The 25,209-nt window shown below is 50.0% G+C and overlaps 2 protein-coding genes across 12 annotated transcripts in view; both read left to right on the top strand.

Moving 5' to 3' along the window:
* Window positions 1-12,610, top strand: part of SNX1 (sorting nexin 1) — a 39,414-nt gene extending 26,804 nt beyond the window's left edge. For 3 of the 4 annotated variants that reach the window (XM_030878961.3, XM_060294156.1, XM_030878965.2), the window contains 7 exons: window positions 2,681-2,794; window positions 3,007-3,100; window positions 4,156-4,361; window positions 6,783-6,926; window positions 7,508-7,588; window positions 8,046-8,117; window positions 8,757-12,610. In XM_030878961.3, coding sequence (XP_030734821.1) covers window positions 2,681-2,794; window positions 3,007-3,100; window positions 4,156-4,361; window positions 6,783-6,926; window positions 7,508-7,588; window positions 8,046-8,117; window positions 8,757-8,807 — 762 coding nt within the window. In that variant the 3' untranslated portion in view covers window positions 8,808-12,610. Of the gene's footprint in view, window positions 1-2,680; window positions 2,795-3,006; window positions 3,101-4,155; window positions 4,362-6,782; window positions 6,927-7,507; window positions 7,589-8,028; window positions 8,118-8,756 lie in introns of all 4 variants that reach the window. The other variant, XM_030878964.3, reaches the window with a different exon arrangement.
* Window positions 12,611-15,315: 2,705 nt separating this feature from the next.
* SNX22 (sorting nexin 22) lies at window positions 15,316-25,129 on the top strand. 8 transcript variants are annotated; one of them, XM_060294153.2, is made up of 10 exons: window positions 15,318-17,634; window positions 18,510-18,648; window positions 20,066-20,140; window positions 20,759-21,787; window positions 22,165-22,248; window positions 22,667-22,771; window positions 23,256-23,350; window positions 23,724-23,756; window positions 23,989-24,056; window positions 24,525-25,129. In XM_060294153.2, the coding sequence occupies exons 4-10, from the start codon at window positions 21,463-21,465 to the stop codon at window positions 24,571-24,573; spliced, it is 759 nt and encodes a 252-aa protein (XP_060150136.1). In that variant the 5' UTR covers window positions 15,318-17,634; window positions 18,510-18,648; window positions 20,066-20,140; window positions 20,759-21,462; the 3' UTR covers window positions 24,574-25,129. The 8 variants fall into 8 exon arrangements, 7 of the variants coding, with proteins under 7 accessions (XP_060150136.1, XP_060150132.1, XP_030734827.1 ...); XM_060294149.2 differs by having other exon boundaries at window positions 15,318-16,426; window positions 17,437-17,634; window positions 18,510-21,787; XM_030878967.3 differs by lacking the exon at window positions 20,066-20,140.
* Window positions 25,130-25,209: the final 80 nt, after the last annotated feature.

Raw genomic sequence — 25,209 nt, 5'->3', positions numbered from 1 at the left:
GGTTGTAGGGCTTCCCTGGTGGCGCAGTGGTTGAGAGTCCGCCTGCAGATGCAGGGGACACGGGTTCGTGCCCCGATCCGGGAAGATCTCACGTGCCGCGGAGCGGCTGGGCCCGTGAGCCATGGCCGCTGAGCCTGCGCGTCCGGAGCCTGTGCTCTGCAATGGAAGAGGCCACAACAGTGAGAGGCCTGCGTACCGCAAATAAATAAATAAATAAATAAATAAAAGTAACTGGTTGTAGAGGTCAAACTGCAACCTAGTTTTGTCTTTGTCTTATTAGATCAACACAGTGATCTGTTGGGCAAGTCCTTGGAATGTCTTTCATAGGTTACTGCTTGGCTCAAATTGAATGCTTATTTTGTGCCAGGAGCTGAGGGGTTTTTAGTTCAAAACCAGTTACCACAGAGCACAGAACTGCCAGCATATAGCAAAAGTGTTGATTCAAGTGGACAGTCTTTTTTAACAGGCTATGCGCAGGCTATTCATGATTGTGAAAAACTAGGGACAGCTCAGTTGCTAATAATTGGAGAATTAGGTGAAATATATCGATACAACAAATACTTAATTCTCATCATAAACAGAGAATATACAGAAATTCATTGGAAGCATACATTTAAAGAATTATGAGGGAGAGGGATAAATTACGTGTTTGAGATTAACAGATATGCACTACTATATATAAAATATATAAACAACAAGGATTTACTGTATAACACAGGGAACTATATTCAGTATCTTGTAATAACCTATCATGGAAAAGAATCTGAAAAAATATATAACTGAATCACTTTGCTGTACACCTGAAACTAACACAATACTGTAAATCAACTATACTTCAGTTTAAAAAAAGAATTATAAAAAGTGAAACATGAAACAATATATAAATACAGCTGAAGAAATATGTTATGTTAGTCATTAAGGATCAAAAGAAACACTGGAATAAAACAATGTTATATCTCATAGGAAAGAAAAGTAGAAGAAAATAAGTGACAGGGTAGGATTATTGTATTTATTTTTTTCATTTTGTTTTTATTTTTACATTTTTCTTTAATTTGCATATCCTATGTATTACTCTGATTAAGAAAATGGTACTAAGTATATGGGTTATTTTCCCCCCCAAAATGGACTCTTTTTTTTTTTTTGCGGTACACGGGCCTCTCGCCGCTGTGGTCTCTCCCCCTGCGGAGCACAGGCTCCGAATGCGCAGGCTCAGCGGCCACGGCTCATGGGCCCAGCCAATCCGCGGCACGTGGGACCCTCCCGGACCGGGGCATGAACCCACGCCCCCTGCATCGGCAGGCGGACTCTCAACCACTGCACCAGCAGGGAAGCCCCCAAAATGAACTTTTTAAATTAAAAATTCTCTGTCTAATGCTCTAAATCTTTTTTGTCCTCTGGGATCCCTAAATCCACTTTTCATTTTCACGCCCTGCTTGGTACCCCTAGAGCAGGGTTTCTCTCCAGTGGCACTGCTGACATTTGGACTGGATCATCCTTTGTTGTGGAGGCTGTCCTGTGCTTTGTAGGGTTAGCAGCATCCCTGGCCTCATCCACTAGATGCCAGTACCCTCCCCCACCTCCCTGTCCCCAGTTTTATTATTATTTTTTTATAAATTTATTTATTTACTTATTTTTGGCTGCGTTGGGTCTTCATTGTTGCATGCTGGCTTTTTCCAGTTGCAGCGAGCGGGGACTACTCTTCGTTGTGGTGCCTGGACTTCTCATTGCGGTGGCTTCTCTTGTTGCAGAGCACAGGCTCTAGGCACGCGGGCTCAGTAGTTGTGGTGCGCGGGCTCTAGAGCGCAGGCTCAGTAGTTGTGGTGCACAGGCCCAGTTGCTCCACGGCATCTGGGATCTTCCCGGACCAGGAATCGAACCTGTGTCCCCTGCATTGGCAGGTGGATTCTTAACCACTGCGCTGCCAGGGAAGTCCCCCCTGCCTCCAGTTTTAATAAGCAAAATTATCCCCAGACATGGCCAAATGTCCCCTAGTGGGCAAAATGGCCCTGAGTTGAGAACCAGTGCCTCAAGAGTCCTGGGCACTAAAATCTAATTGTTCAGCGTGGTATACTATATACACTATGGATTCTTCAGCATCCCTTTCATGCCTTCGGAAAGGAGTGGGAAGACTGAACCAGTCAAATTGTTTCTAAGTATTCGGAATGCTTGACTTAACTAGATTGTCCCTAAAAGTAGCCTCAATCTGAATAAATTATGTTCTTGTCCTTGGACCTTTGTTCACTGAGGAAAATCCAAATGGAATTGCAGCACGACTTCAAAGTGTCTCAAGATTTTAAGTCTAGCTGTGTGCAGAGTATGCATCCAAAAGAACTTCTGACTTTTAACAAAAGCGTGTTTGGTGTTTAAGAAGTTCATGCCTAGGTGGGCAGACTATCTCAACGTGAGGTCACCTGGCCACGTAACACACTCTGCTTTCTTTCTGCACACAATATCAGAAGCTGAAAATTTTGCTGATTCTATTTAATGTGGTCCTTTGATTTTTTTTTTTTCTCTTTACATGCTAGTTATGGATTTGTCTAACTGCCTTTGAAAATAACAAGCTACAGTTCAAATAATTTGTTTGGCAAGTTTTGGGCATGCCATCTGATGGATACTAATTCTTCTGAACCTAAAATAGGAGCAGCAGATAACTTGCCACCCTGCCTTCTTGGTCTTGTAGCTGCCACGCGCCGTGGGTACCCAGACATTCAGTGGTGCTGGTCTCCTCAAGATGTTCAACAAAGCCACAGATGCAGTCAGCAAAATGACCATCAAGATGAATGAATCAGACATTGTGAGTAGCCCTGTGCCTCTCAGCTTTCCCTACCCCCTCAGGCTTATGGGTCAGAAGCCTTGAGGAGTCCTGAAATTTCTGAGATTAGAGACTTTCTTTTTATGATAATTCAGTCCCTTTAAAAAACAAACAAACAAAAAAACTGCTAAGGAAAGACTGCTCTACACCTGTATGAGTAGCCTCCTTTAAAGCTCTGGGCCTGTGTGTTTCAGTGGTTTGAGGAGAAGCTCCAGGAGGTAGAGTGTGAGGAACAGCGCTTACGGAAACTGCATGCCGTTGTAGAAACTCTAGTCAACCACAGGAAAGGTAACAAACCTCCAAAATGCACTTGGAACTGGGGGAAACTGATGTCTCCAGTGAGCTGGAGATGGGAGGGTATGCTGTTCCCAAGCCTCTCAGCCATTCAAGTTGAAATTCTCAGCCCACCTGGTCCTTGATGTTCTTATCGAAAAGATATGCCCTGCATCTCCTGGCAAGAAACATGACTCCACCACTGAGGACATTGTACTCTTTACCTGGGAGAGGTACAGGGAAGCCATCCCAGTTACAGCTTGACCTGGGATGTAGGCTTCTGTTGGTGGCATTTGAGTTGGTGGCTTATATCCAAAATGATGTTACATGCCTTAGCTACATGGTCCAATGAGCAATATGTAAATGCGGGAAACCATATATGTCTCTTAACCCTTCTTCACCTTTCTTTGGTGAGATTTACTTAAGAGCTAGTGAAATTTGCCAAGTTTGAATGCTTTCCTTTTCTGCCTTAAACATGCTGATAATCAGAACTCTAAACAGGCAGAAAACCATTAGAATGAGGGCAATGTAAGGGTTGGCAAAATATGACCCAGCCCATGGGCTGTATCTGGCCATGGGCCTATTGCTCTGGGTTGGGAATGGTTTTTACGTTTTTAAAGAGATGGGGAGGGGGGGCGGGGAGAGTGAACCAAAGCTTAAAATACAACAAAGTTGTCCTGCTCTGCCGCATGCAAAACTATGCAGTGTGCATACACTCACTCTTGCAGAAGGCTGCTTACCACAAGCTCTAATGTAAAAATCAGAATCATGCCATTGGCCTGTTTTTATTAACTGGCCCCTGGTTCTCCAGGAATATTGGAGCTGCTTCTTCCAAGTAAGCCTAACCTAGGGAAACTAAGATCAGCAGTTACCTCTCCCTGCTCAAGTGACTGAGCTGCATTGCCCTCACTTTCTGAATACAGTTAGCTGTGGTGTAAGTGACTAGGTTACAGAGCCCACAGTTGCCAGACATGCGGGGGCCAGCATTGCTAAGGCACCCATTGCAATGCCAGCCGACTTGTCCCTTTTCCTTGGGAGATCAGAGGCCTCTGCTATCTTCCTCCTTCCAGAGCTAGCGCTGAACACATCCCAGTTTGCAAAGAGTCTCGCCATGCTCGGGAGCTCTGAGGACAACACAGCATTGTCACGGGCACTCTCCCAGCTGGCTGAGGTGGAAGAAAAGATCGAGCAGCTCCACCAGGAACAGGCCAACAATGACTTCTTCCTCCTTGCTGAGCTCCTGAGTGACTATATTCGCCTCCTGGCCATAGTCCGTGTAAGCGTCTCATTCCTTTCCTCTTTCTCCTCCACTTGATTTAATTTGTCTTTTCCTTTGCTCTTCCCGTTCCCAAGATGGTTTCATCCATTATAGCTCGAAATAATTTTTTCTGCTCTCAAAAGAGAAGGTGTCTCGTAAACCAAAAGTCCATTAAACTTTTAGTTATCACTGAGTCACATTGAGGCCCACAGCCAGTTTTTTAAATGAATTTGGAGAAAAGACCACTCTTGAATATCCAAGTAGGGCCCTCCTTATTGTTGAAGCTGGACAGTATCCTCTATGCTCCTTTCTTCAAGCAAGGTTTATTACAGACCTGCGGTCTTGTCCCCCTGGAGCAGTGACTTCCTCAGTCCTTTGGTGTTTGCCTCCTTAACAGTAAGCGACGGCTTTGCCCTGGCAAGAGCTCTTGCTGCCTTCCACTTGTCCCTCCAATGTGGGCAGTCAGGTAACTAAACAGAACTGGCTTGGCACTGGCTGCATGGAGGAGTGTGGCCAGGGGGCCAAGAGAGCTTGTCACCAGAGCCCTCTGTGAGCTTTGCTGACCGCACCGGTAGAAACACTGCAGCCTGCCCCTCAGGTCGAGCACCTCACCTTCTCTTCTGGTGACCAGGGCACTCTGGTTTCCCCTGACCTTTCAGAGTGGCCAAGGAAGCTTCACCGGGCAGTGATATTAGCTCTCACATGGCCTCCCTGAGACAGAGGAAAGAGCCAAGAGGGAGCCTGGCGCCTGCCCTAAAAGGGCCTGAGTCTGCCCGACCCAGGTTGGGACCAGAATGTATGAGCCTCTGAGTTGGAGCAGAGCCACCTCCACTCCCCGTCCCCAACCTCGCCCTTGCCAGAGAGCTCCTGTATTGTCAAGAGCCAAGCTGCACCCAGGACTCTCATTTCCTCCGTGGTAGAGGTGCTTAATATAGCCTGTGAGGTTGCTCATTGTCCTCTCCCCTTGCTGTTTGCTTTGCTGCTAACTCCAGAGTGATAAGAGGCTGAAAAAATAACCTGCTTGGGAGTTTTTGGAACTGGTCAGACTACTTAGACTGGAGAGCCGTCCCAGGGAAGGGTTCTCTCTGGGGAAGCTTTCAGAGAGCAGTATTGTTTGGGGTCTCTGGAGAACTCGGCACTTGGATATGACCTTCAAGCCAGGTGAGCCAGTATGGACAGGGGTGAGGGAGGCCTAGCTGGGGCAGCTCGCCTTAGAGCACAGAACTGCAAGCTGGTCTTTTTTCAGAGATCCCTCACCTGCCCTCCTCGTAATCATGAGCTAGCTGTGGGGTTGGAGAGAGGAACAGATGTTTCTTTTCTGCTGAACCTGCAGCTGTACCACAGTTAGCCCGGGGGGTTAGGTTGGATTTGAGGTCACCCTTTACCTAATCCTTTGACATTCAGCTGTTTAGAAATTGAGGTGAGCAGCAGTGACAATGCGGGGGAAGGTAACTTTGGTGTCATTTCACTCCCTAAGGCTCAAGTCTCGGCAAAGGCCTGCACTAAGAAGGCCTAGAAAACATCCAGGGAGCTCTTGTAGGGAAGGGGAGCAGGAGGAGCAGGGCTGGGAGGCTGCCCCAGACGCAGGTCTTTCATCCAGGCCTCTTGAAGCCTACAAAGCCAGTGGTGGTGCAGGATGGTTTTGTTAGGCCAAACAGTTATCCTCTGGAAACGCTGATTGTGGTCAAGGAGCTAGAAACATGGAAAACCAGCAGGTGGACTTTGGAGAGCTTCTTGGGGGCCTTGATAGCCTAGAACAGTTGAATGTATGGATGAGATGAAAGCAGTGTGTCCCTGTGGTAGGTTTAAGTGTTTATTTAAAGATCTGTTAAGCTCACCCTGTATATTGTTCGGGTATCAGTTTAAAGTTTGCTTCCTTAGGTTGGCCTTCCCTGATGTATCTCCCAGGCTAAGCTAGATCCCCAGTTTTATTACAGTACTGTGCTTGTTTTCTCTGTACTCTGCATACTTATAATTACTTATTGGCAATTAGTAGTACAGTGTCAGCCTTTCCTGTTAGATTACAAGCTCCATGAAAGCAGGCCCATGTGTTTCATTCCCCATTGTATTCTTAGCTCCTGGCACATGGCAGACACTCAGGGAAAGTGTGTAGACTCATGAACTGACTGATCTGAGAGAGGCAGTTCCAAAGCCATAGGACTGGGCACCAGCATCAGGCCACCTACTGTGCTCCCAGCCCTCCAGCCTTGGGAGTAGCATGAAGCAGCATGGCGCTGGCCCACTGGATCCTTGGAGAGGAGTCTTACCCAAGCTTGTGCTTTTGGATGTTAAACTTCCAGCTGGGCACTAACACGTGGCTGCAGAACCCGCTCTTGCTCGGTCCTTCCCTAGCACAGCTGCTGGGAGAGCCCCCCAAGGCAGAGCCAGCAGAGCTCCTGAAGGGCTGGTTGTGCTCTTCCCCAACCTCCACCTTCACAGGCCGCCTTTGACCAGCGCATGAAGATGTGGCAGCGCTGGCAGGATGCTCAGGCCACACTGCAGAAGAAGCGGGAGGCTGAGGCTCGGCTGCTGTGGGCCAACAAGCCTGACAAGCTGCAACAGGCCAAGGATGAGATTGTAGAGGTGAGGCCCCCGAGGCAGCCCAGCAGGGGTGTTCTGCTGGCTCCTGAATGAGCCTGGGTCCCCTCCCACCCAGATGCTTAGAACCCCACAGCAGGCAAGAGAACTGATTGAGTCTAAAGGACAGCTGCTGGGGAAGCCTCTGAGAATGATCCAGGCTTGCCATGAGACCTGGCCCTCCTTCTCCTTTCCTGTTCCACTCAAACTTGCCAAATTAGAATCTCTGCAGGAGCGGTCCTGGCTGGGTCTTTGAAAAGCTCCAAGATGATTCAGATGTGCCCCCCCGGTGAGAACTAAATTCATTTCTGTGGGGCTCCCAGCTTTGCTGGCGAATACCTAAACCAGAGCCTCTGGGGTACCAGAGCTTTCTTAGGAAGCAGGCTTGGCCTGAGGCACGCGGCATCTCTTTCCCAGCCAGCCTGAAAGATGGCCTTCTACTGGACTCTGGCTGAATCTCCATATCTAGTCTTACCCAGAGGGACAGACAAATGCCAATTGAGGTCTCAGATACAGAATTTCTATTCAAAGGTAAAGACTTAATACCATAATATATTAAGTGATCCTTTCTTTCCTTTTCTTCCCAGTGGGAGTCTCGGGTGACTCAGTATGAAAGGGACTTTGAAAGGATTTCAACTGTGGTCCGAAAAGAAGTGATACGGTTTGAGGTGAGATAGAAGATCCTACTTCTCACAAGTGTGCAGTGCCTGGTTTAGTAACATTGTTGGTTTTGTCCAAGTCTCTATTGAGTAGGGAGACAGATGGCGGTGCCAGTGACTTGGCAGCTGTTGTGAACAGGCGTGGCCGCCTGTGTGTGTGTGTGTGTGTGTGTTCATGTTCGTGTGTTTGTTCCTGAGGCAAAGTGGCTGTCCTACACTTGTTGCTGGACCAGAGCACAAAACAAAGCTTGCAGCTGTCATAAACCTTCTACTCCCCTTCCCCACCCTGCCACCATTCAAGAAAACCTTGCAAGAGGCTATTTGGCTGGAAATTATAGCCAATCCAGCTGCTGCCTCTACTTTATGAGGCTGTGCTCAGCCTTGGTCAGCAAAAAACATCAGCACCCTATCAAGAGGGGAAGGAGCAACTGTCTGGATGGTCAGTGTAGAATCCTGTCTCCTTTAGAAAGAGAAATCCAAGGACTTCAAAAACCACGTGATCAAGTACCTTGAGACACTCCTGTATTCACAGCAGCAGGTATGTAACTTATGCATGGCTTTCATCCTCTCTTGCTTGCTCTGAAGGCCAGCTGCCTACTTATGGCTTTGGTGACAGGATGATCTGGCCCTGCTTCAGAGGGGCTGGGCCCTGCTTAATCAATACTTGAAAGTAGGTCCTGGTTCTCTAACGTGGCGCATCCAGTAGGGTCTCTTCCTAAGCAGGATTGCCCTAATCCTATAATGAGTTAGTTCTTAAGAACAAACCCCAGCTCTCCTCTCCCTATAACCCCGTGATACCACCTAACCCTCTTGAGGCTGAGGCCCCAATCAGTATGTGAAACAGTGGCTGCCTGTGAGGAGCTGACTGAGCTGAGCCAAGCTGTGGCCCCCATGGGGGTACTTCCTCCAGGGTAGAACCAGGACTGTCTTCAGATATTGCCCTTGCACTTGATGCTTCCCTCAGTCTAGAGAGGTAAGGGCAGTGTGGCTGGCTGGCCAATCTGTCCCAAGGTCCACTGTCAGCGAAGCCATTTCCTCAGCTTGGCCTTAGCCCAGGCCTCCCTGTGGGTGGCTGAGGCACTTGGGAGAGGGCCCTGGCACTGTGCCTGTTCCCCTTCCAGGCTCAGGCTCTGCCACTAAATGGGGACACTTGCTTACTGACCCCACTTCTTTGCAGCTGGCAAAGTACTGGGAAGCCTTCCTTCCTGAGGCAAAGGCCATCTCCTAATGGACCAAGGACACCAGAGTCCACCTGCCTGACGCTGCCTTTTTATACACTGTCCTCCTCCACCTCTGCTGGACCCCAGTGATGCATCCTGCCTAGCCTGGACTTCACCCCTTCCTCCCTGCCCCCATGGCCAAGCTGTCCCCAGTCACTCTAACCAGTCCTACATTTAGCTTCCATATATATTTTCTTACCTGAGAGAATAGTTTCTTGCTTTAAGCAAAAAACCTATACTAGATGGTGGAATTATGGGATAGGGGTGGAGTATTGATATAAATATATAAATACAAATGTATATTTTTCAGGATGTGGTTAGGAACTGGGAATAACATTTTCTGTTACTCCTGATGGTGCCATGAAAAGATTATGTAATAAAATACTTTAAAATCGGGTCACATGACTCAGAATGGTGGTGCTTTTTGCTTTAGGCTGGGGAGCAGTTGGGAAGCAGGTCTGGAATACTCCTAACCAAGAAATGCCCAGGTATAGCCAGGTATAGTTACTTCCTCTCCACAGGAGTTCACAAGCTTCTGCTCCTGCTTCCCTATGGATCTGGAATTTCCTTTTCTCTGTCTACCTCAGCTACCTGTTCTGAGGGTCTCTTAATCTATTTAACTGTTACTCCTACTTCTTTAGGGAAGGAGTTTTAAACACATCTCTTATAATAAGAGGGACAAAAGCAATTCTCCTGCAGAGGAGGCCAGCTTTCACTTTTATTCCTGCCCTGTTTCCCTCAGCTGCCCAGGGTTCTCTGAGAGTCTTGCTTTCTGATCGCAAAGCCTTGCGTTCTGAACATCTTTTTGCTGCCCATCAAAGCATGTCCTCAGTAGACTGGTCCATGTTAAAAACGTAAAGGACTGATAAGGACTTAGCACTTTGTCCCACTGACAACAGAACCAGGCACTCTGGCTCTAAATAAAGTCATCCCAGAATTCCTAAACCTTCTGAGTTCCAAGAAGCTTCACTATCTGTGCCCAGGGGGGAGCATGCCGGCAAGAGGCCCGAGTGTGGTCAGCACAAGCTGAGGGCGTTCAAAGGGGTCTCTGTGCTGGCCTGGCCAGGGAGGCCCAGTCTTGGATGCACCCGTGCCGGGCTTCCCCTCAGCTGTCCGCAGCCGCTAAGCTTGCTGGTCAGAGCAGACTGTGAAGCTCCTCTGTGGGACAGGCTGGCAGGCTGCCTGCACGCAGGAACCTCCCCACTCCCAGCCCTACCAGCTGCAGAGATGCCCAGCTCTGTCAGTTCTTGTGGGGGCAATGTCAACCTTTGGGGAGGGCAGCGTGAGGCAGGAACCGGCAGTAAACAGCAAGCAGCGCTGATCTCCAGTCCACCAGCCTGACGGGGAGTGCCAGTGCCGGCAAGTACTTTTTCAATATGTGGATTTTTTTTTTTTTTTTTTTTTAGAAAAAGTCACTCAATCTCTCCCTCCCCGCTAATATCCTTTTTTTTTTTTTTAACATCTTTATTGGAGTATAATTGCTTTACAATGGTGTGTTAGTTTCTGCTGTATAACAGTGAATCACCTCCCCTAATATCCTTATTACCACCTTTGATTTTATCCTTCCAGTCTTATATGCTTGCTCCGCTTAGTTATAATAATATACACATAAAATATTTTGTATCCTGCTTTTATCATTCAACACTGTATAAGTTATAAGCATTTTTTCTATTTTGTTATCTATCTTCACAGACTTTATTTGTAAGGCTGTGTAATTTTAAGGCTTCCATAGAGTGACTGTACCATAATTCTGACTCATCCCTTGCTGTTGGTTTCCTGGTTTGTTTGGTAACTTTTAAAATTTTAATATGATTTTAAACTTACAGAAAAGTTACAGGAATATCACAAAGAACTCCCATATATCCTTTACCCACATTTACCAAGTGTTTACATTTTTATCCCATTTGCTTTATGACTTATGATTTGCTTTATCTGTATTTACATGTTGTATTTTCTGAATCATTTGAGAGTAAGTTGCAGGCATTGTACCCCTTTACCCCAAAACTTCAGTATGCCTTTCCTTAAGAATAAGGACATCCTCTCATAATTTATAACCATAACCACTTATCAAAAACAGGAAGTATAACACTGATAAAATACTGTTAATCTGGGCTTCCCTGGTGGCGCAGTGGTTGAGAGTCCGCCTGCCGATGCAGGGGACACGGGTTCGTGCCCTGGTCTGGGAAGATCCCACATGCCGCAGAGCGGCTGGGCCCATGAGCCATGGCCGCTGAGCCTGTGCGTCCGGAGCCTGTGCTCCGCAATGGGAGAGGCCACAACAGTGAGAGGCCCACACACCGGAAAAAATAATAATAATAATACTGTTAATCTAACACGTGCTCTCTATTTAAATTGTGTCAGCTGTCCCAGTAATGTCCTTCATAGTGATTCCTGGTGCAGGATCATGTGTTACATTTAGTTGTGACGCATGATTACATGTGTCTCTTTTAATCCAGACTTCTTGAGCCTTTCCTTGCCTTTTATTACCTTGGCATTTTTGAAGAATACAGTCAGGTATTTTGTAGAATGTTCCTCAACTTGGATTGGTCTCATGGTTCCACATGACTAGATTAGGTTTTTGTATGTTGGGCAAGAACACCACAGAAGTGACATGTCCTCAGTGCATCTTAAGTTGGCATGTGATGGTAGTTGGTCCCATTAATGCTGACATTAACTCTGATCTCTTGGTTAAGCTGATGTCTGCCAGGTTTCCCTTTTTAAATTTACTCTTTTCCCTTTTGTAATTAACAAGTTATTTGTGGGGAGATACTTTGATATCATGTAAATATTTTATTCCTCATCCAGTGTGATTTTCTCACTCCATAGTTTCTTCTACATTTATTGTTTGGCATTCTACTTCTAAAGAACAGCATTTTTCCTTCCTATTTATTAATCTACTTGTTTATAAGTACGGATCAATGGATTCCTATTTACTCAAAGTTGCAAGCCATTGCTTTAATTTGTTTTGATTCTCAAACTGTCCCAGATTTCTGGCCGGCTCTTGTGTCTTTTTAATATATCCCCTTCATTTTTTTTTTTTTTTAACACTTTCTTACTTTCTGGCTTAACAAGATGTTTCAGGCTTATCTTGTATCTTCCCTGCCCCAGCCGTGGAATCAGCCATTTCTCCAGGGAATCTTGATTCCTTTTAAAGGAGAATGATATTTAGAAACCTAGAGCTGGGTGCTGAGTGTGCCCATTGCTACTGGGATGTCATTGCTTCTAGGCTCTTGGCAGACAGAGCAAGGAAATAGCTACAGATAAAAATATATGGAAATATTGAGAGAGATGGAGATAGATGATATAAAGAATTAGATATTAAAAATCATGAATCCACACTGATATTTTCAGTCTAGCTCCATAAAGTTTATTCTTATCTTCTCCCTTTCCATATTTGTAACTCTTTTCTCCAGACTAAATTTTAAAACTTTCTCCTTGCTTTGTTATGTTCCATCCAGTGATCATCCTGATGTAAGTCTGTTTTTATTATTTCCTTGGGATGGGCTCCCTTCTGGTTTCAGAACTTCCTCCTCGGCCTCCTATCTCGAGGCTGATAGGGCCAGCTGTCTTTGGGGCCTGTGCATTTCTGTGCAGAGCTTGCGGACATGGAAATTAAGGTCAATAGCAGGTTAAGTGTACTGGGCTGTATGGGGGGGATAGTGCCACGAAGATGGAGTCATTCCACCTGGGGACTCAGGATAAAGAAACTGGAGAAGGGGATGTTTGAGCTGTCTTAAAGGTGAAGAGGTGTTTGCTTCTTCTGCTGGGACCATTCTGCCTCCCTGTGTCGTGTAGTGGGAGGTGGGCACATGTAGGGAAATGCAAGCGGCTCGATGTGGGCAGAGTTAAGTTAGTGGATGGCCCACGGAGAGTGACGAGCAAGAGCCGGATCACACAGTGACCTGTGGGGCACTTTGAACATTATCCTGCAAATGTGGGGAGCTCCTGGAGGGACCTAAGCAGGAGATAACATGGTCACATTTGTGATGTAGACATATCAGAAGGTATGAGACTGGAGGCAAGGAGAGCCTGCCAGAGTGCCGAGGAGGGCCATAGTGATGGTGCTGGAGCTCAGAGAGAGGTGGAGGACCTGGCGAAGAGCCACTGTGGTCTGGCCACCGATCTGATGAGAGGCCCAAGGGAGAGCATGGTGGCTGGCATGAGCCGCCAGCTTCTGGCTTGGATTTCAGGGTAGACGGTGAAGGCTTTCATGACATAGGTAATACAGGAGGCCAAATGGGTTTGGAGCAGATGGGCAGGAAAGCAGAGGGCACAGCAAGTGCTGACCGTGTCAGAGGCTCCTCTAAATGGGAAGGGAGGACTGTGCTGAGAGATGCGGGAGATCCAGAGTGAAAGCTGGCTTTGATTTATTTAAAGGTGGGTCAGACCTAGCATGTTAATAAAATTCAGAGGAGATAAAGGGAATAGCCATCAGCCCTGTCTGGGAGTAAATGCAAAAATGCACAGAGCTGGGAGCCTCGCTGCTGGGTGTGGCTGGGGAAGAATTAAAATGTTCTCAGATAGGAATATCTAGTTTACCTATTTTGAGTCAAGTGGTTTAGAGAAGAGGTATGGAGATGAGTCTTACTTCTCCTGCTTCCCCTTGGGTTATTTCCCCCATGAATCTCTGGGCTCTGGAGTCCTGAAGGTGAGGGTTTAGAGCTGGAGAGACCCCAGCGAGGATGAGTAGTCAGTGACAGAACAAACGCAAGAAGTAGAAATGATCGGAAGTGTCACACGTAGAGATATTTGTAACATTAAGCTCTTTCCAGATGCTTTTCATTGTGAATGCACCTGTAGCTGAGAACGCTAAAGAAAATAAAGAATGCCTGTGCGGCTCAAATTTTTAAAAGCATGAGAAGATAATGGAAATCTAAAGATGGGGTCAGGAACTGGTTGAGGAGGGAACATGGTGATGGAAGGAGTGTCCTTTGCTGAACGTGCTTAGGGCCCACATGGGATTGAAGACCATGGATTCTGAGGGACAGCAGGCCCTAAGGCGGTGGGATTTTCCCCACCAGTTCAAGCAGCCTGGGGGTTGAGAGGAGGGGAAGGGGAAGAGAATGGTGATCCCTCCTGCAGCAAGGAAGGACACACCTTTGCTGCAGTTGCCACATGACTGAACCGGACACCCGGTCTTCAGAGTCACTGGCTAAGATTCTCAGCTCCACATTGGGGAAGAGGCAGGCCTGAGCTCAGAGTTAGAAATGCACTAGAACAGCTTATCCCTGTCTTCTGGCCCCGGGGTTGGTGTGACATCTGCCAATGTCTTGTGATACCACTTGTGTGGTTTAATGTTGGCTCTCTCTGCCAAACAATAAAAATTCTGTAATATTTGATTTGGGCCTTAGAGTATCAATAGGAGCTCAACTGCTACAAGGGATAGGTTGAGAGGAGGCAGGTGACTGAAGCACAAAAAGCAATTTAAGGCATAAAAAAAATTAGACAATAAACTCTCCAAAGTGGAACATGTTTATCACCCCATGGCCCCTGAAAAGATCTGGGCTTAAAATAGGTGCCAGATATCAGTAGGTAACTGTTGAGTGATCTCCAGCTGTGGGCTCTGCCACCTGGCCTTCACAGCCTTCTGTGAGAGGACCCCAGCTCGCCTTTTCCTGTTTATCTCCTAGTCCTTCACAGCGGTGCGCATACCTCATGGAAACGGATTCCACATATGCCCCTTCCTTCCTCACTCTGTATGGCCTAAGAAGCCTTTATTAATACTGGGCTTTGTTCCTGAAGCACCCTATCTCAGTCCCCATCCCTCCCTTCAATCTCAGCATTACACCTGTCTGAAACAGCCAGCCTTCAGTATTGTGGATAAGAGTGTGAATAAATAGGGATGAGGGCATTGGTTAATGTGTCAGAACATTCACTGGGGATTCCCATAGACACCTCTAGAAACCAAGTCCATGAAGAAGACTGTGCAAAGAGGCCCATCATAGCATTGTTTACAGTTGTAAAATTTGAAATCAATCTAAATGTACAGCAGGAAGGGATTAAATGAATTATGGTACGTAATTAGATATTATACAGCCATTGAAGATGATATATAGCTATATTTATTGACAAGAAAAACTCATTTTTGAATGAAAGTAGGTTATAGAATTACATGTATGATATGGTCTGCATTTATATAAAATTATATATATATGGGAAGGATGTTGATCGAATTGTTAACTATGGTTGCCTCTAGGGATGGAATTTCGCATTATTTAAAATTTTTATACTATTTGATATTGCTTGGAATTTCTGTGTATTACTTTTATAATCGTAAACATTAAATAAAGCTATTTTCATTATGGGAAAACAATCCACTGCATCCTTTTGAGGCCTACTTTATATGTACATCTCTGGGAAGCTTTCTTTGATCTACTCTTCACCCGCCCCCGACCCACACTGGAGTGGGAGCCCTGCCTCCTTTATAGCTCTTGGCATGGCACTTTGTCATCCTCTTAAACCTCTGGTCTTTCTCGCTTGTGTTTGTTATGTTATCTCATTAGCCTCCATGGCTCTGAACTCCTTAAGGTCATGGATCGTGTTCCTACTCATCTAGGTGCCGTCCTCCACTTCCAAAGGCAGCCTCAGGGGGAAGTGACTGCCCTTCAGCTGTGGAGATTACTGTTTTACGAGCCTATGGGCCCAGATCTTGGGGTTTTTCACGAGATCCAGAAATCAGGCCTGATTTGGGGTTCAGTAGGCTTTGCTCTGGTTGGCAGGATTGGTGCTCAGTGTTCCAGGTGGGGCCTGCAAGCGGGGAGGTGATAGCCACTTGCTCCACTGCTTGCCCCAGAAAGGCCTCCCCCCTTTGCCTTTGTCTGTTGTGGAAATGCCCCTCTGGCTCTGATGACCAGACCTCTGGGGCAGAAATCCCCACAGCCCCACCACCGAGGCTGCTCAGAGGAAGCCAGCTGCTCAGCCTCTGGGTCCAGAAAAAACCCCGAAGAAAAACCCTGTCCAAACTGAGATAGGACCTTTCCCTAAAGGGATGTGACGATTGTTTCCAAATGACTGCCCCCTCCTAGCTTCAGAGCTCTCAGCTTCCTCTTCCATTATGAGTGACAGTGATGATGACCATAGGGGCCCAGTAGCAGGTGTCCCCTTGGGAATATTAGCAGCCTCACCAGAAAAAGATGATGAGGCATGTGGCAGCCAGGAACACATGCAGGGCAGCTTCCAGACTGCCCCGATAGTCCCTTCCCACCCCGGGACCTAATAACCAAGAGCTGCCATGCGTTTAACACCTACCCTGTGCCAGCAGGCTCAGGGCTTTGAAACTCATCCAGCACCACGGCTCTGCCAGGTGGGCGTCGTTATCTCCATTAAAAGACTGAAGCTTAGAGACCTTAAGCAGCTTGCCCAAGGTCGCACCAATCTGCTTGACTCGGCTTGTCTGCACCCCCATATCCCATACGATACAGTCGGGGATGGACAAGGAGGACCTAGACACTAACCCACTAAGTTGTTTTCTTAAAGACCTGAACAAATCCATGGAGCAGGCCTGTCAAGGAGAAGCTACCCACCTGACCTTGTAGGCATTTGAGCTTCTCTCACCCTGTGAGATACTCTCCCCAGATGTGCTCAGTGTGTGGCAGGGGCAGAAGCTGGAAGACAGAGAACAGCTTGGGTGAGTAGCTGGGGACCATTAATGGCAGAGAGTAAAAACTCGACTTGCTGCGAAACCCCAGACAGTATCCAGGGCTAGAGCCGGTGGAGGTGCATCTCCATTCCAGACCTGGAGGCCTCTCAGCTTCCCTGTTGTCCTTAGTTCTTAGTCCCACGGCTTCCTCCATGCTTAAGTCCTGTGACTTGAGGGTACCTGAGCATGTCTTTATTCCTTGAGCCCTGGTGCGGGCGCACCAGAAGGGCAATCGGTTGGTCCCCTGACATACCACCCTAAAGGATGTTAGGAGTTGTAGCGCCAGAAAAATCTCCCCGGGAAGCTGTTGCCTCGAAACCGGGTGGCTGGAGTGGTCTCTGCAGCTCCCCCTGCTCTGGCCTTGCATCCTGTTGTCTGAAGCAGCTGAGCTGCCTCTGTCTTCTGGGCAAGAGGCGGGGGGGCTCCTAGGATTGACACTGCTGGCTGGAGCCTACCTGTCCCTTGGGAAGCCGGGCACCAGTCTAACGGGGGGTCAGACTTTGCTCTCAGGGCTCAGGCAGGACATGCTTGTCAGAGGTGCCTTCCTAACACAGCCCTTTCCACAGCCCACTTCTCCCTTCCTCACACCTCAGTTTCCTCATCTATAAAATGATGAATTTAGACTAGCTCAGTAATTTAAAATGTTGTGGCAGCAGAACTAATTTTTTAGACATCTGTACCAAAGTCCAATATTCACAACATAAAAATTTTTATTTTGATTATTATTATTTCAAATTTATAAGATGTACTTATTAAGCAGTTAGTAAGTGCTCTGAGGCTGTTAGGATGAACGGGATGGTTGCTGATTTACACCAACCTGTGCTTCTAATTCATTCTCTTACCTGTTTTTGGTTGCACAATGAGAAAATCAGGAAAAGCCTGATCACAGAGTTAGTAGTTGGAGTAACTAATGTTTGTTTGTTTGTTTGTTTTTAAGCTAACCTTGCAACCTCAGGATACTGAAAAAGGAATAGAAGAATTTGCTTTTGTTGTTTCAGAGATGAATCATTAACAATATATTGGACGGACCATATGTAATTGGCAAAACCCCACAGTTTTGGCCTGCAAAAACAGCGAATTCGTATAATTCAGTCGAATAAGAATAGCTAATGTTTATTTCCTGTGTGCCAGGCCCCATGCCAAACACTTTGGAAGCATGATGTCACTTAGTCTACACACAACTCCCCGTGGTACAGGTAAGGACGCTGAGGCACGGGCATTGTCAAAGGTTGCCCTGGCGACCAGAACCTCCAACTCCAGCCCCCATCCCAGCAGTCCAGGCCCAGCCTTGCCCGGGGTTAATGGGGTTCCAGGTCAGTCCGCCTCCGCCCACCCGCGGGGAGGGGAAAGCATCCAGTCTCTGTGCCCAGCGGCGCCCCTCTGCCCGCCCGAGGCCCAGGAGCTGTTTGTTTTCTTAACGGGGTTAACCAAACCTCCGGAACAGCGCCGGCCGCCCAGTAGAAGCCGAGCCCGTGAAAGGGGCTTTGTGTGAGGGCAGTGGAAGGTGAGGGCCGAGCCAGGGCGGAGACGCGGTCCAACCCACCCGCGCGCCCGCGACCAGGCGGCCCCAGGAGAGGGGGCGTGTCGGGGGTGGACACCTCTGCCCCCAGCCCTTCCTGCCCTCTGCTTGGCCCTTGATCCTCATCTCCAGGCTTCACGTCTGTACAGTGGGGCGAGAATGGCCCCCCTCCCTGGCAGGGCTGGTGTGGGCGTCAAGAGACAGGTGTTTACAATGTGGCCCCCAACCAGGAGCATAAGCATCACCAGCGACCTTGTGGAAAACGCACTGGGTCAGACTCCACGCCAGGCCTATGCATTCGGAAAACCCCGGTTAGGGCCGTGTAATCTGAGACTGGAACTTAGATCACTGTTCACATACTGAGAGGGCCAATGTTTAAAGTATACAGAAAACAAACTTTTCCTTTGACTGTAATAACTGCTTTGGAGCGTACATCATGTCACGTGTTCCTCTTTACAGGAAAATATTCTCCATAAGTTGTTTTATCTCCCCAAAGACATAAATGTCTCCAGGTCAAGGATCTTGTTTTTCTTCATTTGGATCTTCACTCAGGTCTGAATGAAATGCTGTGGAATAAGGAGCTGCAGGTTTACTACCAAATGTTTTACGAGTCAGGTGCATCAAATCTCCCTCTATAAATGGGGATGAAAATCCACTGATTTGAGACTTCTCAGGAACAGCTGAAAATCAAGTAAGTGAATGAGGTGGATGATGGTCTTCAGAGAGAGAGAGAGAGAGCGAGAGATAAGAGTCTAACTCTGAAGGTAGGAAGAGGATTTCTGTTGTTATCCCTCTGCAGGCCTTCCTGTAACCCTTCAGCAACCCTGCTCCCTTCCGGCCTCTTTCCCAGGCCTTCCCTCCTCTCCCTAGCCTTTTCCCAACATCCCCCTCCCCCATTGATTCATACAGTCTTTCAATCAACAATGCTTCTTGTGAGCATCTACTACATGCTTGGCACCATGGTGGCAAAACCCTGACAAGAGACCATGCCCCTGGCTCACTGGTACTGAGTCTGGGGCCGAGTTGGGGACACCAGGGAGAAACAATAAACAAACAGTAACAGTAATATTGGAATGAGTGCAGAGACAAGGTGCTATGATAGGATGGTCAGGAAGGAAGGTGTCTATGAGAAGGTGAGTTTTAGGCTAAGAATTAGAAGTTTTAGGCAAAGCCCACCAGGTGAAGAGTAAGGAAAAAGTGTTGCAGGGAGGGATTCCCTGGTGGCACAGTGGTTAAGAATCCACCTGCCAATGTAGGGGACACGGGTTTGATCCCTGGTCTGGGAAGATCCCACATGCCGCAGAGCAACTAAGCCCGTGCGCCACAACTACTGAGCCTGTGCTCTGGGGCCCACGAGCCACAACTACTGAGCCCGTGCACCACAACTACTGAAGCCCACGTGCCTGGAGCGCGTGCTCCACAACAAGAGAAGCCATCGCAGTGAGAAGCCCGCGCACCGCAACGGAAAGTAGCCCCCACTCGCCGCAACTAGAGAAAGCCCGCATGCAGCAATGAAGACCTAAGGCAGCCAAAAATAAAAATTTTAAAATTAAAAAAAACCCCACAAACGTTCTAAAAAAAAAAAAGTGTTTCAGAGAGATGAAACAGTGAGTATAAATGTCCTGAGGCAGAAAGAGTTCGTTAGGTTTGAAGAACTGGAAGAATGTCGCTGTGGCTGGAGCCCCATGCATGAGAGGGTAGGAGAGAAAATGAGAGATGGGCTGGGTCATTTAGAGCTGTGTAGACTATGGTGGGGAGGGCGGGTTTTGTTTTAAGCACAACGTGAAGCCTTTGGACGGTTTTAAGCAGATGCCTTGACGGTCTGTGCTACTAGGTAGAGAGTAGACCTTGTATGAGGGAGAGAGGCAAGGAAAAACAAGAGAGGTCCATTAGAAGATGTGGCAGTGTTCTGGGTGGTAGGAATAGAGACAGAGGCAGACCTTCATTAGGATGGGCGACCAAGAAGTTTAGAGGTTTGAGGGTCCTAGAAGAGGACTCCCTGAACAGCAGACAAGGAGAGCAGGGTCCCTGACTGATGGGGCCCTAGAGAACAAGGGAGGTAATGAAACACCAGCACTTCTCCTCATGGTGGATCGTTTCCCTTCCAGGAGGTTTCAGCTTCCTGATTCTGAGGCCCCTGTGAGATGGAATTTGGCGGGGGGAAAGTGTGGAACATAGTATTGGTGAGACCTGCTTGCCCCCTTATGGGGTCATCCTCTCAGCCTCTCTCTGGGGGCAGAGCTGGGAATGGGGAGTTTCTGCTCCAGCTCAGAAACACCTCTGCACTAGCAAGGGAGGGAGGGAGTCAGTGGTCCCCCAACCCCAGTTCCTAAGACAGGTTCTCTGCTCCTTCCCACCATCAAGCTTTCTGCTGGGGTGAGCTCTGGGAGGCAGGGGCCTCGCCTTCCTCCACTGCCCCCCAAGACTATCTGGGGAGGAGTCAGTGGAGTGGAGGCTTGTGCTGAATGGGAAAGCTCCCTTAGGCGGGTGGGGGAAGAGCGCTGAGAGGTGGGAGCAGAAGCCTCTCCTAGCACAGGAGGTGAGAGAGTTCTGGATTAAATCCCGTCACACACCCAGAAAGACTCTGCCAGAAGAGTGGGCAAGGGCAGCCTCGTGCCACTTCCCACAGTCCCTCTTCCCCATCCATTGCCCTGCATACCAACATCACCCACCTGTGTTTCCAGGATGAGCCCACAAACTACCATTTTCCTAATACCTACTCTGCTGAGGGCTTAGCAGGCATTATCTCACTCAGTTTTCGTACACTCTCCTGAAGGAGGCATATTATCTCAATTTTGCAGATGAGCACAGATCTACACAGTTGGGGAAACCCAAGCTGTCTGACCGCTAAAGCAGAGCCTCTGTCCCTACACTGCCTCTCCTCCGCCTGATGAAGGTTTGGGCTGAAAGATGATTGAAATGGAGGAATGGATTTTTAAAATGAATGAATGGGGACTTCCCTGGTGGTCCAAAGGCTAAGAATCCGCCTTCCAGTGCAGGGGAGGTGGGTTTGATCCCTGGTCTGGGAACTAAGATCCCACGGGCCGCGGGGCAACTAAGCCCGCACTCCACAACTAGAGAGACCGTGTGCTGCAACTAATGAGCCCGTGCGCTCTGGAGCCCACGCGCTGCAACAAAGAGCCTGCCTGCCGCAAAGAAGACCAGATGCAGCCAAATAAGTAAATATTTTTTAAAAAAATGAATGAATGGGGCCTACGAATGCTGGGGGAAGGGGGACATCAAAGCCAGAGTGCGTCCAAGCTTTACCCCAGGCCGCGCTCCCAGGGTCCACGTTGAAGGTGGAGGGAAGGAGATGGGGGTGCAGCCTGGTCCTGGGTAAGGGTGTGAGGAACGCAAGGAAAGCCCCTGGTTGATCTGGGCCCAGCCTCCCTCCTTGCCAATGCCCACAGGGGCTTACAGTCCTTAGCAGGCGCTCGAATAAGAGCAGGTGAAATTTGGCTCTCCCGCATTCCTGTCAATCACTGGGGACTCGGTGAATGTGGACATGTTGACAAACAGATGGCTCTCTGCCGAAGGGTCTCCATGTACTGCGGCCCCACTAGGCTCAGTGGGCGGTGCCCGCCTCGCGCCATCGGGCTCCAGCCTAATCAGCCCCTTGCAGGACCCGGCGGCGCTGGGGAACGCCCTGGGCGGGGCCAACGTGGGGGCGGGTCCCGCAGGCACGAGGAGGCGGGGTCGGCGACGCCGCGGTCTCTGGTCGGAGCGCGGAGAGTTCGGCTGCAAGCGGCGCGTGCATGCTGGAAGTTCGCATCCCGTCGGTGGGGCCCGAGGCCGAGGGGACCCGGCAGAGCCCCGAGAAAGGCCACATGGTGAGCGGGGGCAGTGGATGGGAAGGGGCGCGGGGACCCGCCGGATTTCCCTGCGTCAAATGCAATGCGGACCCCGCACCTCGGGTTCGGGGTCCGAGCGCGGCGGCCCAGGACGTCTGGGGACACGCTGCCGAGGGTCTCTGGGCCGCTTGGACTTGCCAGCCCCGCCGACGGCGGTCCCGGCTCCTGAGGGACTGACTGCACGGAGCAGAGCCCCCCAGTGTGTGGGGACTTGGGAGGGTCCCTGGAGAGCAGCGGCGCTCCCAGGCCGCTTTGCGCCTCTGAGGGCGGAGGGTGGGTGCGTCGCCGGGAGCCGGTCCTGCTGCACCAACCCGCCAGGCCTCACGCGCACCCGGCTGCCCTCCCGCGCCCGCCAGGTGTTCCGAGTGGAGGTGCTGTACCACGGGCGCAGACACACCGTGCAGAGGCGCTACAGCGAGTTCCACGCGCTGCACAAACGGGTGAGGCTGCGCCCACCACCGACAGACCGACCCCGGCCCGGCTCCTTCCCAAGCCCTGAGAGGCAGGCAGACGAGCTGGCGGGCCCCAGCCCCATTACCGGGCCCTAGAGAGCTCAGGTCGTGGGCACAGACCTCCCTGCGGGCTGCGGAACGCGCGCAAAGGGTTAGGTCCCACGTGCTGCCCGTGCCCCTGCGCGGCTGGTCTGGCGTCGGGCGTCTTGGGGGTGGACGGGGGTGTTGGGGGCGCCTCTCGCCCTTGTCCCAACCACTGCTCACCACGCGGGCGTGTCTCAGGGTACAGCCTGAAGTTTGGGGGTGTGGGTGGCAGGGAGGACTGGGGAGGGCTCTTGGCTAGGATGAAGTGAGCTTGAGGGCTCAATCGGGATGCTGTGATCGCACTGCGGTAACCTCCTGGCAGATCAAGAAACTGTCCAAAGTGCCCGACTTCCCCTCGAAACGCCTGCCCAACTGGAGGACCAGAGGACTGGAGCAGCGGCGGCAGAGCTTGGAGGCCTATATCCAGGTGTGTGTGGGTCTCACTCTGTTGCCTCTCAGCCTGCTGGACCAGAGGTGTGACACCAGCAGAGAGGTGCGGGGGACTGGGGTGAAGGGGACCTACATTTTGGCCATGTTCTAGTACTTCATCCCTCTCTGAATTGGTAGGATTGAGTGAGGTAACCAGGAGGCAGATAGTCCCAGTTAAATGAAGTCTAGCTCTCTTTCTCCAGGGTGAGATCCTGTGCTGCCCTCCTGATAAGGGTGGAGATCCTTCCCCCCCTCTCCCACACGGTTATGCCCAATTGCAGGCCAGGCAGGCTTCGTGGGCCAATCTGTATAGTCACCCAGGGCCAGTGCTCAGAAGGGCCCTAGCTTGGTTTAATGCTCTGCTCTGGCTGTCTTGAAATTCTTTATCATTTTGGAAGGGCCCACGTGTTTTCAATTTGCACCAGGCTCTGCGTATTACACAGCTGAATCCGATTACAGGTTGCCTCTGTTCTCTTCTCCAGGGCATCCTATACTTGAACCAGGATGTGCCCAAGGAACTACTGGAATTCCTGAGTCTTCGCCACTTGCCCATAGTCCCCAAGGCCAGCAGCTGGGGGTGAGCATCTCTAGAGGCGCTTGGCATGAGAGGGGCCCCAGTGTTGTGGGGACAGGGGCTCTCTGCAGCCAGCAGGTGAGGAAAGGTTTTAGAGGTCAAGCCCCTTTCCTTCTTGTATCTGCCAGGCCCTAGCCTGGTTCTTCCTCTTTAAGACACACCTCCTCAGTAGGCTTTCTTGACCCCTGTGGAGGGGCTGTTTTCTGAAGAGCCTTGGCTACCCCGGGTGCCTCCCGAGCTGAGTTTGTTACAAATAGAAGCAGCAGTCCCCTGGGAGGTGAAATTCTGGGCTTCCGCATCTCCACCCCTGCCACACGCCCCCCCCCCCCAACCCCGGGCATCCCCAGGCAGCTCACAGCCTCTCTCTTCTTTTCAGCGCCCTGGGGGAGTTCCTGCCCGGCAACAGCAGGCAAGTCCAAGTCCCTGTCTGCACTGGGTTCCTGCTGCCCCCTCGTGGCCATACGCCAGGGCCTGAAGCCTCTGGCCTGTCCCCGTGCTCCAGGTTTTCATGTTGTTGCCTCCTGAGCCCACTTCCCACTTTTCCTCTGTGGGTCCTCGGTGATCTCAGTCCTTAGTCTCCACCCAACCTGACACTTTTCTCTGTTTCCCCCTCCACTGTTCATGACCCCTTTTCTTCCCAGCTCACAGCTGTACCACCGGCCTGTTATCAGCTTCTGCATGGATCCTTATATTTGCATCCCATCCCCAGGTGAGGAGGTGCCTCTGACCCATAATCCACACTTAGGGCCCAGGTACCAGGGTGGGAGTGAGGGTGAAGTTGATATTTCTCAGCTCGCAGGACCCCTAGGCAGCATCTCCCTCCTACTGCCCCCCTTTGGGGCCACACTTCCCCGCTGTTCCTGTGCCCCTGTAGCCTGCTTTGTATTTTCCTCCAGGAAGTAGATATGGTGAAATGAGCTTGGCTCCCCTGGTCTCCATTCTTTAGCAGCCTGGCTTTACCAAGATGTGAACAGAATGTGAACTGGGAATGCCAAGGCCTCATTTGAGGTGGCCAGCTGCTACCTGCTGCCTTGGCAGGGACCCCTGTTCTCGGGGAACAGGGGGTGCTGAGCCTATGAGCAGGAGCTCAGGGAGCTGCAGGCCTGCAGCCAGGCCCACCCCACTTCCTCTTGCCCTGAAGCCCCTACCCCTTACTCCTGTTTTCCTTCTGTCCTAGAGCCTCTGCCCAACGTGGTGGTGAACGGTGTGCTCCAGGGCCTCTATAGCTTCAGCGCCAGCACAGCTAAAGCCCAGCCTGAGGCTGCCTGTCACCCTGCTCCAGTGCCACCGATGCCCTGACCAGTCCAGAGGGCTTTAGGCCACCTGCCAGGACAGTCATGGACCTCAGTCCTCTGAAAGGGACATGGGCTGGGTCAGCCTTGGCCTGGACCCCGGACTCACCACCCTCCACCCCTCCAGGCTCAGAACTCAGCTGCACTGGTATCTGAGGTGGTAGGATCCTGCAGTCCTAGAGCCCAGGGGCCAGGGTGGGGACAACAGAGGATAGGGAATAAAGGGAGAATTCCTTTAGAATGTTCATAGCCCACCAGTTTGGAGGTGGGCTATGAAAAGGTACAGGTGTATTCCTTTACCTGTCAGGAGAAAGGCGTGGCGGGGACATGCAAAGGTTGAGGCACAGTGGCTAGCCAAGTTCAGAAGCAAGGGGCAAAAACTCCTGCTTGACATTTTGTGCGTAGCACATTTTTCTGTGAATGTCCAGATCTGTTTCCCCCTGCCCTCCCAGACTTGTGTGGCCAGTTGGAAATGTCTGGTTTGTGTTCATCTCTCCCTCATTTCTGGAGCATTTCTGGAGGGAAAGGGTTCAGGCCGGAACCCAAGGAGGGGACAGGCACCACTGCCAC

Source organism: Globicephala melas, chromosome 2, assembly GCF_963455315.2.
Source record: "Globicephala melas chromosome 2, mGloMel1.2, whole genome shotgun sequence".
NCBI classification, from domain to species: domain Eukaryota; kingdom Metazoa; phylum Chordata; class Mammalia; order Artiodactyla; family Delphinidae; genus Globicephala; species Globicephala melas.
The sequence above is the reverse complement of the archived record's forward strand: the minus strand, read 5'-3'. Positions and strand labels throughout refer to the sequence as shown.

What these genes read in the sequence shown, in the direction of transcription:
- SNX22 (XM_060294150.2), top strand. Translation starts at nt 21,463, where the DNA reads ATGTTGACAAACAGATGGCTCTCTGCCGAAGGGTCTCCATGTACTGCG. An exon ending in GCTTGGAGGCCTATATCCAG is followed by an intron (nt 22,772 to 23,255) that starts GTGTGTGTGGGT and finishes TCTCTTCTCCAG; the next exon opens with GGCATCCTATACTTGAACCA. An exon ending in TTCCTGCCCGGCAACAGCAG is followed by an intron (nt 23,757 to 23,988) that starts GCAAGTCCAAGT and finishes TTTTCTTCCCAG; the next exon opens with CTCACAGCTGTACCACCGGC.